Source organism: Ornithodoros turicata, chromosome 8 (genome assembly GCF_037126465.1).
Source record: "Ornithodoros turicata isolate Travis chromosome 8, ASM3712646v1, whole genome shotgun sequence".
NCBI classification, from domain to species: domain Eukaryota; kingdom Metazoa; phylum Arthropoda; class Arachnida; order Ixodida; family Argasidae; genus Ornithodoros; species Ornithodoros turicata.
In genome coordinates this window covers 14,725,038-14,739,869 of record NC_088208.1, presented here as the reverse complement: position 1 = coordinate 14,739,869, position 14,832 = coordinate 14,725,038, and the positions used below count along the sequence as shown (strand labels likewise).

Sequence of the window (14,832 nt, the reverse complement as noted above, 5' to 3'; positions counted from 1 at the left end):
TGTGGCCGCGCCGTGGCGCCCGCGTGCCGTGGGTGGACAGACCCCGCAGCCTCTCGCCTTGGTAATGCGATTTTCAAATTCAACTCGCGCGTCATAAACGCACACAGGAAAATAATTTGATAAGTAAATCGCGATCTTTGCATGTCCAGCAAAGTTCACTTTTCTTGTATTTTTTTTAAAAGAGACAATAGAGGTTGACTTAGTACGTTTCTGGGACCATTTGAAAAAAAAAAAAATTCTTGCGAATTAAATTTGATAAAACTACTCAGAAGCACATTAAATACGGCGTGCCGTGTGCGGTACGTTCAGTACCCATCGAAATAGCACGAAGCAAGCATCTACGTTTCCTGAAATGGAATTGGTATGGAATGGGACGGCCCCATTCCCGTATCTCACCTCTACTAATTTACTTTTACCCCTACATTACTTGACAATCCCACCTTCACTAAGCTCTCTTATCATTACCCTTAGAGTTTTCGAATCTCAATGCCTGAAGCATACTATTTCTTTTGTGTTACGAATGACTGCTTTTCTGCGAGTTATACGGCCCTGATACGGGCCTGATAGGGCCTGATACGGGCCCTGATACGGGCCTGATTAAAAAAAAAAGTTTCCTTTTTCTCCCCCCTTACTACGCGTGCCAGTAGCAGAGCATGCAGCAAACAATCACTAAATAAAAAGTTCCTGCGATAGCGGGGTATCATCTCGTATGGCCCAAGTGTGCATAAGGTCCAAGTGATCAGAACGCCCAAATGTTCATAAGACCCGAAAAAAACTTGGGCCTTTTGAGCATTTGGGTCAAATGAGAAGGGCACGGTAAGGTATCCAGAAGGCCGAAATGCCCAGAAGGCCAGAATATTCATATGGCCCAAATGCTCATAAGGCACGAAGACCAGGAGGCAAGACTAGGAGTGACATAGATACTGTATTTTGTATACACATATGCGCAATATTAATTAAATGCTGAATGCGACAGCAGGAGAAAAAGGTAACTGAACTAAAAATATTAATAAAAGTACTGAAATGAAGAAACAAATTTTCAAGCAAATAAGATATAAATGTGACAAAAAGTAAAATACAAATAAATATGAATCGTTACAGCGTTCAATATTTCGCTCGGTATAGATTGGTAAGCTATGTGCCTAATATATTTATTGAACAACTGATTCGTTTGCCGCATTAAAATCTTTTCAACTTTCGCTTGAATACTGCTATGACGCACAATATGTAGCGCTTTTTCTGCGAAGGTATCCAAGCCGGGCACGGCAGTAGCGTAGCCAGAAAAAAAATATTTCTAAAGGGGTTCAGGAGGAAATTTGCATAGGAGAGAAGGGTTTTACTCCTCGTTTCTCTCTTCCAGATGCGTTACCAAAGCTACGATTTCGGGAGGGGTCTGAACGTCGCAAACCACGCCTACGCATGGGACCGTTTTTTTCGCTCTAACCGATCGGTGAGATGCGCGCTGCAGAAGGAGCATATTCCACTGAGTGACCGAGTGCAATTGTCCAAAATGGGCACTGCTTGATGAACATAATAAATCTCAGTCCCGAGCAAAATACCAAGCCGTAGCGATTCTCGGCAAAGTGTGGAATTCCTGCGCAGTCACACCTAAAACGCGATTTTACAGAAAAATATTTCTCGCATATAATTCGCACTGATAAAAGTACCGCATTTTTCTGTGTACAAGCCCCGTTATATATAAAAAAAGTTCTCTGAAGAAGTGCTGCGCAGGACGATGGCACGCATATGATGACATTAGATGACGCGGAGGACTTCTTCAGAGAACTTCTTTCAATGTATAACGGCGCTTATACACTGAAAAATACGGTCGAAAACATACACTGTTAGTCTTCCTTTTTTGTTTTCGGGCCATATGACCATTTGGGCCTTCTGGGCGTTAGGGCCTTCTGGACACCTTATCCTATCCTGCTCATCTAACCCAAATGCGCAAAAGGCCCAATTTTTTTCGGGTCTTATGAACATTTGGACGTTTTTGTCACTTGGGCCTTATATGCACACTCGGGCCATATGAGATATAACCGATAGCGGGACTGGTGTGAGGAGGACGAAGAAGAAGAGTGTTCTAGTTCGGCGTTCAGGCTGCAAAAGGAAGATTCGCTTCTAGTGCACCCAGTTCGAGCATAAGTGGCAGCGCAGTGAAAGCAGTCGGTGACAAAATTACAAGGTGAGTCCAGCTCTAGAGAACGGCAAAGACTTTGCACCGGAGCACAATGCACTACAGTGTGGACACAATACAGATAGCAGAGAGGCTGCGGAGGCTCACGTGACAATGTGCGGGTTAGGTTAGGACAAGTGGGGTTCCTTTACGGTTCCCAGGGCTCTTGGGATGTGGAGGAGAACGGAAAGCCCCTGCTACAGCTCTGGACAGTGCATCTGGACCAGGGGTGCAGTCATCCGGGGACCGAACTGTGCCACTAGGAAACCACGCGGGTCCCATACCACGGCCCTGGGGTAGCCTGTTTCTGATATACTAGATGACAAAACACAGAAAAAAACGTCATAAAGCGTGTATATTTGGATTACTTAGCATGGCCCAATCACAGGGTCGGCAATCTAACTTTTCTTTTTTGCTGTGTGACCTGGAAAGGTGGCACCTCTTGTTTTTAACTACTGCGCGACCATCGTGTGAGGCCGATTTAATTACAATATTAAGATCTGCGTTGATCTGTTCGTTTGTTAATCGTGAACGTAATTTGACCTATTCAGGTTTTTCACAGAAAAACGCCTACTCGCAGACGTACGTTGACGGTAGTTGTCTCGCTGCGTACAGCCTCGAATTATTATTATTAGACGTATGTTGGTTCGAACGGCGCCAGATTAACAGTGGTGGGGGGCCCAGGACAGCATACATGGTGGGGCCCTTGTGCCTTATCAGTACATGGTGCGTCCTAAGGATAAATTGCACCGTCTCTCGACAGTACTCACGTTCAACAGTTTTTTGTGTTGTTCCTCTTTCTTGTACCGATCCTGTATCAACACTGTTGACGTCATCCGGCATGGAATAATGCGAGCTTCATAGCAGATTTGCAATGCTTGCTGATGTCACAGTACCTTTCACCGCTGTGCGCTTTGCATTTTGGTTTCGGTTTGGTATTGTCATCATTTATGAATTAACTATTCGTGCAAAATGAATGCGAATGTTGTACTTGGCATCAAGTGAGCGGTCCCTGTTCGGTATGATGCTCACCTAACTTTGTTTTCGAATCCTTACAAAGTCTCCCTTTAATGGCGTGATAAGTAAAGCACACACCCATTCTCTAGGATATGTGCAACAGGGCTATAGGTGTGTTGTGTGCATTCCTTGATTATACTTCAGTTAAGTTTGTGTTTCAGGGCGTGGCTTAATGGAACCAAATACTGGTCTTGAGGGACTGGCGCAGGAGAACCAAGTGTGGTTGTGTTTCGTACCAGGTGAGCAGAAATGGACCTATTTCGGGTGAGCATATGTGCATGCGCAGCCACCTGCAGACGACTGCCACGTTCATTGGGGGAGATAATCACAGGGGTGACACAAACCCGCCATTGTTGTAACTACTCTCGAGCAGGGTGCTTCTGGCAAAACTGCAATCTTGTCCTTGTCACACGTCAAAGAAAACGCCATTTTGAGGTAATGTGTCTTTGTTTACATGTCGTTTTGCCACTTACCGACATATTTCCGTCGTCGTATAATGCCACGAGATTACCGCATTTTGCCAGCGTAAACTATGCTGTGTTTCTTCCGCAACATATGGTAGCCGAGTTTTCCTTAGTACAGCGCATCGGCTCGGTGGGTCTTGACGCGCGGTCGTCTTCGCATCTTTGGAGTTGTCAACAGTACGCCCTTGTGTGCAAAACTCCGCGTTTTACTGCGAGATCATTGGATGAAAATTATTGCTGTGATCGCCAGAAAGTCGCACTGAAACAACAACCGCATTGTTTACAAACGCTTTGGCCGCCGATCACGGTCGCCGTCATCTTTAGGGTCACGTGTGCCTTGACGTTTGCTGTGACGTGCGACCAGGACCTGTCCAGATGGATTGTGTTCGCCCAGTACGCTTACAGCAATACACTGTATACAATACACCTGTTAAGTGAACAAACTGTTTCAAGGCCACGTGAGCGTTGGACGTCGACAGTTGACCACGTTTTGTGTTCATAATCACTACAATGCACTGTCACTGTTTCCTCATTCTTATTGCAATCTTCTCTTGCTACTTTCCCACGTGAAGTGCCAATCCGAAAACTGTCCTCCTTGTTTACTGTGTTCAAAGATACGACGTTCGACATTCCGCCACCAGGGGCGACGCAAATATAGAAACGGTACAGTAACTCGAAACAATGTGAAAAGTAGCTTTCGTCAAATGACGCTATAGCGTACCTTAGCGCGCGTGTCCAGCTGTGGGTTGGTCCCCTCTGTCGCATGGTGAACTGTCAAAAACACGTCCTACACTAACCTAACATCTGAAGACTAACCTATCACCCAGTTCTAACCGAGGTTCCCACCGGGGACGATTTCTCTGGGGACGTTTTCTCCGGGAACGATTTCTCCGGGGGATGATTTTTCCAAATCCCGGAGAAAACAGTGCTGCGATTACATGCAACCAGGGATGGGCATAAATACACTTTTTGAGCATTTAAATATAAATACAAAATACGTTATTGAAAGGGGTATTTAAATACTCATCATAAATACTTTTCAACATGAGTATTTAAATGCAAATTATAAATACGTTATTTAAATACCGTAACTACTACCATAAATACCGTGAGGAAAATGTCATCTGGAATTACAGAAATAACTATGTTCAGAACAACAAATCCGCAACGAACAATAGTGTTTATTTGTTAGACTATCATGGCGATTTTAATATTAGAAGTTTCTCGAATGCTCGAAGAATTCTTTTGCTCGTATTAAATTTACAATGCTAAATTATACAAATGCTAGTATTAAATTTGACGAAGATGCTCCGTACAAGAAGGTAATCGGATTGTCGCAACCGTTGTCCGCAACAACAGTAAAAAACTCGCCATCTAAAATGGTTTGTCGCATATGCGTGCTTGCGAAAACACGGCATAACTGGGCCCAAAGCTTGCCCTCCTTCCCGAAAGGTCAAAGTGCAGGCAACTTTAAGATATAAATCAGTACACTCTGTATTTGGGAGTAGTTATAAGGTATTTAGGAGAATAAGTACCCAAAAATTGGTAATTAAGTATAATTATAGATACATTTTTCAAGACTGTATTTAACTACAAAATAGAAATACATGTATTTCTATTTTAAATAGTATTTTAATTACAATGTATTTAAATACTGCCCATCCCTGCATGCAACAACGTTTTAGCAGGCATCCACCTCATGGTCAAGCGAGGACTCATGTAGTAGCAGGGGCATCCGAGTGGAGCCATGAGGCAGGGATACACAAGCAGACTGTACCTCCTTATGCTTCCTCACGTGCATTTACAATGTACAGTCAGCCATTCTCTGCCTGCCATCTCAGATTAGTGTATGCATAGCATTTCATGACGGCACGTTTTATATTCAAGCGTTTTATATCTCCGCACATGCGATTTTTAAAATCATAGTGGGTAGCATTAGTAGATGAAACAGTAACAATTACACTCATGGGGGGGCCTTATAGTGGGGGCCTCAGGGCATGGGCCCAAACTCCCACCTTAGATTCGGCACTGGCTAGGTGTTTTGAAATATTAGACTGCTATTGAATCGGTCCAGCAGGAGTAATGAAAATGTCAGCATCAGCGCAGAAATGTACTCGTGACATTTTATTATGTTCTTCATTCATTTTCGTCCTTGAAGCATTTCCTGCTGCAACACGTAATGGCTGTGCTCTCCGCAGTGAACGGCAACATGTACGAGGGTGGTTCCATAAGTTTCCGGCCCGAGGTAGAAAATGCGCGCGAATTTGAAAATGCTAATAAAGGACGCGTGGCGCCATCTGTTGGAGGACCGGAGCACCACCCTCAACCCTCTCCATGCTTTTGTCGGTTGGAGAGGGGCATTTCAAACAGCCAGGGCGCACTCTTCAGTTAAAATGGAAAAAATCGAGTACCACGCTGTGATAAAATTCTTGACAAAAGAGGGACTTTTGCCTAAAAAAATTAAAACGCGACTGGACAATGTGTACAAGGAAGCCTCTCCGTCGTACACAACGGTAAAAGACTGGGCTAACCAGTTTCGACTGGGGCGAGAGTCCATTGAAGATGATCCACGCGATGGTCGTCCAGTGGAAGTGGTGACACAAGAAAATTTGTCTCTTGTCGAGAAGGAAGTGCTGAGCGACAGGCGTCTGGAGGTAAAGGAAATCTCAGAAAGGCTGGGGCTTTCCAAAACAACCGTTTTTCGCATCATTGGCGAGGGCTTTCAAATGAAAAAGGGCAGTATGAGAGGGGTGCCACGACTTCTCTCGTCAGTTCAAAAGCAACAGCGCGTTGTCTGTGCCAAAGAGTTATTGGAGCTCTTTCGAGAGAACGAAGAAGAAATATTGAAGTCAATTGTCACAGGAGATGAGACTATGGTGCTCTACTATGATCCCCTTTCGAAAAAGGAGTCGATGGAATGGCGCAAACCAGGAGAAGCACCCTCAAGGAAAGCCAAGGTCACACAATCCATAAAGATGATCATGGCAACAATACTTTGGGATTGTCACGGGATCCTCCTCGTCGACTTCAAAGAGAGGAACACCACAGTGAATGCGACTTAGTATGCTTCACTCCTGCACCGACTGCGAGACACCATCAAGGAAAAGAGGTGCAGCAGGTTGAGTCGAGGTGGCCTCGGTTGCTCCAGGACAATGCCCCTGTCCACACGGCTTCTGTTGCCAAGGCTGCACTGAAGGAGTGCAGCTTCGAAGAAATCCACCACCCACCCTACGGTCCAGACTTGGCACCGACTGACTACTTCCTGTTCTCAAACTTGAAGAGGGATCTCAGAGGACGGAGATTTCAAAACGATAGTGAGGTGCAAGAGGCAGTTTTCCAGCATTTTGCGGACAAAACTTCGGACTATATTTTCAAGGGTATAAGAATGCTGGTTGAAAGATGTCAAAAGTGCATCGAAGTGAAGGGTGACTATGTCGAAAAAGTGATACACTTGTTTCGTCTCTATGACTATTAAAAGTTGGTCGGGCCGGAAACTTATGGAACCACCCTCGTATATACCTGCAGGAGCGGGCACTCTTCTGTACTTCCGTTTTCCATATTGAGGTCACTGTTGCTTTTTCAGGTCCTAACGCGATGGAGGCAAGTAGTGGTCCTGGTTACAGTTTTTCGAACAGGTACAATGTATATGGTGAGTGGAACTTGTCTAATCTTTCTTGCAATTCGAAAACGTTGCGAGGATCAAGAATACAAGGTAATGCGGCACTGATCTTGAAGATATCGTTGAGCCTGCCGTAATCTATTCGCACAGGTAACGTTTCACAGAGTCTGGAGAACAGTCTGGAGTACTTGATCACAGGTCATTTTGGGTCATAACTTCAGGTCATAACTTACTACTGTCACTACACTACAGCTCATAACTTACGCGTCCCCGACCAATAACTCACCGAACACATAACACGCGTCAACAGAAAAATTTGACTTTCAAGATAAAACTGCTTCATCTAACGCACGGACGCTGGTAAATGAAACGCTCATTTTATTTATTTATTTATTGATTTGTATCTTTCTGGTGCCCATGAACGGCCAGAGGGCCCCCGGAATGGTGCACCACATGCTCATACGCTCATGCACATCCTGGGCATTAACGAGCGAAGTTTATTCGTTATACAAAGAAATGGGGAACTTCGCTTGCATAAATTTGTCAAAATTTCATCCTTCATCGCTGTGGAAGAGCTGTTGGACGTGGTCCATTGCATGGTGTTGTCATTAGCTCTTCACGTTCAGCGCGGTCTTCTTTTCTCCATAATTCGCGGGCTGGGCCAAGCGGAGATGCTCATTCGGTGCTCCATATCTGGGATTGCTCTGCTCTTTAGTCTTTGGAAGAAAGGGAGCAGGGTTAGATGGGAGTATGGTCTGTATAGGGCCCCAAGGACTATAGGCCCAAGCAGCACAATGTACTGAAAATCGAGTGCAATAGGAGTGGTCGGTATGTGTCTTATCAAAGTTCTGTAGCTTCAAGAGTCTGTTCAAGGGAACTGCAAACATGTATGGACATGTACAGACAAGAATAATAAAAACAAGGAAACATGTTCTGCTAATTACAACGCGGTAAATCGCTCTGTTGTACCACTTGTTCTTTGAGAAGTCGGCGATATATCTATTTGCAAGACGTCTTTCATCTTGAGGCCGATGACGCATCTTCTGTTCTTCTCACCGGATGGTGGACAGTGTATGCGTCGAGCTTTCTGAGAATGGTGGGGGCCCTATCTCTGGAGATATGGAGCGCTTTCCTGTAACGCTCTACGCCAGCCAGTACCCCATTGGGTTTATCATATCCCGTTATAAGTCCACCACACTATTAAGGCTTGCTGCTGCTGCTGAGGCTGGCGAGATTTGGCCAGGGAAGTGAGACGCTATAGTTTCGAGACTCTGCGAAAACGGGAAGGTTTCTTCCCCGTCTTACGTTGCAACAAATGATTGACTTGGTTTAAGTGGAGGAGTGCGTGATGGGCTTGCCCGACACCAAGACGCAACATTGTTGATCCCATAAGATCACCTTTTTTAAGACAACGCTCGAACGTATGTGCAGCCAACGACACCTTTCTGTTCCATACACTGGGAAACAATTCAGAGAGGTGCTTCGTGTCGGACGAAGAAAGTCTAAAGACGTCGCAACGCTGGAGAGGTGGTAGAGTGGATTGAACTTGAGCAAGGTAAGGCGAGGACAGAGATTCATTTTTTTGAGCGTAGACATATTGACGACCTCCCAGCAAGATGTTGTTACGTAATCAGTGATTGTCCTACGCATAGTTTTGAAGATCGACGAGTAAATAAGCGTGTGGCAACGACATCACTTATTTATGTGTGTCCAGAAGGCCCACGAGACCAAAACCTGAATGTCCAACGGCACGCGCGGCGCATCTGCATGGCGTATGCAGGCGTCCACAGCTCCCCATAGAGCCCATAGTTTGAGATAATTCAGGCAACACTGGACATACGACCAATGAAAATGAGTCGTGATGCCTAGCAGCCAACCAATCAGCAACCTCTCAGTTTGGCTCGGCTTTCGGCCGGCCCTGGCTGCCATTGACTTCTACTGGTTTTCATACCTGGCGCCCGTTATTCCAAAATAACTAAGACATTTTTGATAGGCGAAATACATATTTATTGATGCAACGTATAAACTCAAATGCTTGACTCATATATTCACCGTGCGTACAGGACGTTTCGTTTCTTGAATAGACAGCAACCAAACCAAGTTCGAACTTGCAAAGCACACATACAGTCTACTTCTGGAAGCGAGCGAAGTCCACGAGTGCGTGCGTTTCACAGATGAGCATCTTCTTCTCATTCTGGCGATGCACCGTAGGTCACACAGTCACGGGAAATACTTTTGTCGTTACGAACACTCTCTTCTTAGTCACTGTATTTGAAAATGCGACAGCGCTCGAAAGTGTTCCTCAGGCGTCAGCTCACCAAGCATTCCAGTTCCGACCCGGCAAGAATGTCCGTAGGTTGACACTTTATCGGAGATCAGTACATGGCCAGAGTCACTATAGCTCACGAACAAACCCACGCCTACACTTCTTCTTTGGTCGTTGTGGTCAACCGACATCGGCGAGCCGCGGAGACGCAGCGACCTTGCTTGGAGCTGCCCGCCTGGCCGACTGCCCGCGAAAAGTGAGCTGTCAGATATTTCGAAACTTTATCAACCAATCCCGGAGCGCGCATCCTCCTTTGGCCAATGGGCATCCGTCATGATGCCTGACGATGTAATACCCCGTGACTGTGACGTGTTTTATTTTTCTACTGCCGCAAATGCGGGGAGCTGTGGAGGCCTGGCGTATGCTCACCAAAGAGGGCGCCAGATTCAGTTTTCTGTTTGGCCCACGTTGGGTGCGGTCGTCTGGCGTGTCGCTCTCGTATCGCGACCGTTGCTGTGGAACTCTTTAATCACGTGAAGAAGACGGTGAGTGATGTGCGTAGAGATATACTTCCGATGTCGGTCAGATACCGTTTTAAGGCCTGTTATCTTGTCGTGTTTACCAGGCCCATATTGCGATTCCTTGACAGCATGTATTGGAGTAGTGCATATTTTGCGATTTACCTTGTTGCCATTGGCAGAACATGTCCCCTTGTTTCCGATGTTACTATTCTTGTCCGTGGTGCATGTCCACACACGTTGGCAATTTCCGTGTTGCTATTCTCGTTATTATTCTCGCGCATGTTCGCGGTGGTGGAATTCTTGTGTGTGCACGCTTTTCATTTCGCTGTTTTTCTCTTGTTCGTACTTCTTTGTATTTTCCGTATAACACGGAAGCCGCCATGGTGACGAGGGCCCTGCCACCTGATGTGATATCTTGCAACCTGCCTGGTATGACGGTTTGCAAGCCATGATGGTGGCGTCCGTCATGGCTAGATGATGACGGTAACTTCATTGCCATCATCTAACCCTTTACTACGCTTCCGCACGTACTGACTTAAACTTTCTTCAAAACAAACATACTTGGCACTGAAAAGCAACAGAAAAAAGCTAAATGTAACTCTTAAACCAAAACCATGTGATACTGAGTTTTGGGAGACGTGTTTCAGAACTCTGTCATGGCATGTTGAAAAGCATCTACGTGTAACGTCTATCAATACTAGGAGTACCAAGAAATAGCACTTGTGGTGATGAATTGCATCGTGATGAAGTTCCTCGTACATTTCGGTGGCACATCGGCTTACACACTTGCTACACGCATAGGGGTTGCTGATTACGACATGGCCTCTATAGCCTATTAGGTCGTGATTTCGTCGATGCACACAAACCACTGCGCAGTGTGGGAACATGCGCTGCATGCTGAAATTCATAGGCATGTTCTCCGCGTCAACGCAAGCTATAAGAAGACAAGATAGAATACTCCACATGCTTCACTCGACCGCATGGTAGTCGGTTAACGTTCAGGTCAGTACCACAATAGTGATGCGATGAAGCGACCTTACGCAGGAAATCGGGCGGCTGTTATCCATTGGGATAACCACATTGGCGGCAATACCTGCACGGTAACATATACAGGGTGTCCACGCTAAGTGTGAACAGATTTTTTAAAAATATATCAATCACTTTTTCCGAGATGAAATCAATTGCAATATAGCATTTGCTGAAGGGCACTCCTGTGGCACAGTGGTTAGCGTGCTGGCCATGTCACGTCGAGACTGGGAGGTACCCGGGTTCGAATCCAGGTGCCGGCTGTGCTGTGTGGGGTTTTTCCTGGGTTTTCCTCAGATGCTCAGACATATGTCGGCACAGTTCCCTTAGAAGTCGGCCCAGGACGCACATTCCCCCAGGGCGTCAGTCGTGACGTTGCCCACATACGTGAGGCCGACAACGGCAAGCTCTATCACCACCACCAAGGCACTCCCTAGGGGGCATTAACAGACTCCTAAGGCAATGTCTTAATTAACTTTCAATAATTAACTTTTTAATTATAAAAGCTACGAAGTTGCTCCAATGAGAACATCTGATCTCTTCGGTCACCAGATACCAAAACCGTTTTCAGGACAAAAATCCGTTCGGTAGATCGTCCGCAAAAAACTCGTGAAGGGACGCCATTTTTTGCTTTATTTGGTTTATTGCGCATCTTCAAAGAAGCGGCTTTCCTTTACCCCCATTGTGAGAGAGTGAAAGAGCACAGTGCCGCCTCATGCGTCGAAGATTAGCTTTAACTTGCGGAAACAAACCAACAACAGAAATCTCTGGGGTGACTCTATCGCGACTGCCCTTATCTTGGGCTGCATTTTCTGTTTTCTTTTAATCTTTTTTCAGGACGCAAGAGGCGATAGTGTGCTCTTTCATCCTCTCGTATTGGGGGCGAAGGAAAGACGCGTCTCTAGAGATGCGCAATGAATAAAATAAAGAAAAAAATGGCGTTCCTTCACGATTTTTTTGCGGACGATCTATCGAACGGATTTTTGTTCTGAAAACGGCTTTGGTATCTGGTGACCGAAGAGATCAGATGTTCTCATTGGAGCAACTTCGTAGCTTTTATAATTAAAAAGTTAATTATTGAAAGTTAATTAAGACATTGCCTTAGGAGTCTGTTAATGCCCCCCTAGGGAGTGCCCTTCAGCATATGCTATATTGTAATTGATTTCATCTCGGAAAAAGAGATTGATATATTTCAAAAAAAATCTGTTCACACTTAGCGTGGACACCCTGTATATCTGCCTCCAAGTGAAGCATTGTCCTAGTCGCTTTCGGTTGCCATCCCACGAACACCCGCACCGTGCACACATCCTTTTGGCTACACTGACGCACTTCTCCGCTTGTCAGCTGTAGAGAACGCTCACATGAAAGACACATTTCTATTGATGACATGCGTAGTGAACGATGGATGTAATTAACCCGTTTCTTTATGCAGCATATCCTTCATGGCAGTTCAGGGTTCAGGGCTCGAAGAACAACGACCTATTCTTTGTGATGAAAGGTGCGTCACTTTTATCAACTTTTTCTGGCACTTAACATGTGCTTGTGTTAACTGCCATCTCGAACAGACCTCGTTCTGATAGCCTCGATATATTTCTGATGAGCACATGTTTGTATTTTTCAACCTAGTATGTCTGTTTGAGCTGTCTTCTCAGGCAAAAATCTTTTGAACTGGTCCAGTTGCAACTGGGTCTGGGTGAACTGTGTTACCGAACAGGGACCAGTTTGATCAACTGGTACCAGTGGCCCAACTGGTTTCTGGCCGGTCTCAGTCTCAACTGGTACCAGTTGGCCCAACTAGTTTCTAACCGGTCGACTGAAATTGGTTGTAAACCTCATTGTTGAGCTGCGACCAGCTGAATAAGCTTCACTGGAGTGCTCCCTGTTTGGACTCTTGTACCAATCCAACTGATATGTTACCGGAGCCCCTTTGCATGATCGCTGTTCCCAGCAAAGGCAGATCCAAAGAGCTGCAATGCAAAATTGCATTTTATTTTAGTCCATCATTATACATATTCTAACATACATGTAGCGCAACTATAATGTAATTAAAATTAAATTATAGCAGTTAGAGGAACTACAGAGTTACATGTAATAGATAACATTTCATGGTTGATTGGTCCCTTGCTTGACTGCCTTGGGGACATCTTGATTCGCTCAACAAAGTATTTGAGATATACTGGAAGAGTGACGAAATCTGGGCTTGTTGGTATGAGACCATATTGCTGCTGAGCGCTATAAGACGAGGACTTAAGAAGGAACACAACGCAGGAGATGTTCTTAATAGCACATGATGAATTCGTATTTGAGCTCCAGCAGCTTAAGCTTTCTGGAAAGTTGAAAAAGCACAAGTAAGTATGCATTCAATTGCAACATGTAAAGGCACAGATATAGTCCAACGTTTTTGACGTCGCAGTCAGCGACAGCCCAAGTCAGACCTGCCATGCCAAGCCACTCGGGAAATATGCGTTTATAGTCAGACGCGCGTCAGCAGTGGCCTGCGACCGTTGCGCATGCGCAAAGCCGCTGTGACTGCAGCAGCGCGACTGCGACTGCGGTCGGTTTTTACTATTTGTTTCGACTATTTCTGTTTAGGTACTGTACATAGTTTTTGTTGGATCCGTAGTTATCCGTGCAGCACTTCACATTTCTGTAAAAAAAAAGTGAGGTTCGGTTGGGAATATCGGATGTTCAGTCGACAAAATTCCCTGAATTAAAAATTGTCCAAAGCCTTCCTAAATGGCGGGAAAAGTTCCCAGAAAGCAATTGCCGAAAGTCCCACAATCCTCCGACGAGTATTTCGCCAGTTATAACTTTCTATCACTTTATAACTTTCTATCACTTTCGGTGAAACACCCCGTATGTAACAAAAGGGTTTTTGTGCATGTGTCTTGTACGGGTACGTTTATTTTTTTAAATTTCAAATCCTGTTTTGCTATATCCTATATCCTGTTTGCAATGCTGTTGGGCTAAAGCAGAGTAAAACATGGCAGTTGCATTAGCCCGCTGTGTTCACCTGTCTGTGTTTATTCTTTGTTCATCGTGAACAGCATCTTCGTATCATACACGTTTCATGTTGTTTCGTGATGCAGATATTACACCATGCCTCGTCGTTCAAGGATGCTTCGGTCTTGCGAGTTCATCGTTCACTGCTTTCCTGTGTCAAATGAATGGCACTTCCGTGATGAGTTTCCAACGCCTTCTGAGGCTTCAGGGCGGCGTCAAGGGATGTTTCTGCTGTTGTCTTGGACAGGTAAGAAGTCTGTGTCTGGTGTTATGCTGCTTGTAGACGTCAATAAAGAGAATCACCTGAGTATACACAACGATATAACAATCTAGCGATGTTATTTGGCAACAAACAAGTAATGGAGGAGGTGAATGAGGTGTAGGCCAGGAGATGTTTACGCGATGCAGATATGAGCGTCACATAATTCTCGTCGATGCCTGCGCTGTACATAGAGGAATCAATGAGCAATGCTGCAGGGGTCGCACTTTCTACCACAGCAGCTCTCTACAAGGGCAAAAGGGAACTATTGCTATTGCAACGCTATTCCGACTATTGTTTTTGCAATCCACTATCAGAGTTTACGATAACCCGGCTATCAGAAATGCTTCTAAATCTCATCTCAAAATTGTAAGAGCATTCCTCGCACCCACGTGTTCAGATGTGGTCCCTAAGAGTTTAAAAGTGTGACGCACATATATCCATTTCTAGATAGCCTTCCAGTAAGAGAATGTACGACGCG

The 14,832-nt window shown here is 45.2% G+C and overlaps 1 protein-coding gene across 1 annotated transcript; it reads left to right on the top strand.

Moving 5' to 3' along the window:
• Positions 1–2,117: 2,117 nt before the first annotated feature.
• Positions 2,118–14,414, top strand: LOC135365976 (uncharacterized). Its single transcript, XM_064598619.1, has 5 exons — positions 2,118–2,185; positions 3,355–3,432; positions 7,241–7,306; positions 12,522–12,587; positions 14,179–14,414. Exons 2-5 carry the CDS (start codon positions 3,366–3,368, stop codon positions 14,373–14,375), a joined length of 396 nt encoding a protein of 131 aa, XP_064454689.1. The 5' UTR covers positions 2,118–2,185; positions 3,355–3,365; the 3' UTR covers positions 14,376–14,414.
• The last annotated feature ends 418 nt before the right edge of the window (positions 14,415–14,832 follow it).

What these genes read in the sequence shown, in the direction of transcription:
- LOC135365976 (XM_064598619.1), top strand. Translation starts at nt 3,366, where the DNA reads ATGGAACCAAATACTGGTCTTGAGGGACTGGCGCAGGAGAACCAAGTG. An exon ending in GTGGTTGTGTTTCGTACCAG is followed by an intron (nt 3,433 to 7,240) that starts GTGAGCAGAAAT and finishes TTGCTTTTTCAG; the next exon opens with GTCCTAACGCGATGGAGGCA. An exon ending in CCTATTCTTTGTGATGAAAG is followed by an intron (nt 12,588 to 14,178) that starts GTGCGTCACTTT and finishes TTCGTGATGCAG; the next exon opens with ATATTACACCATGCCTCGTC.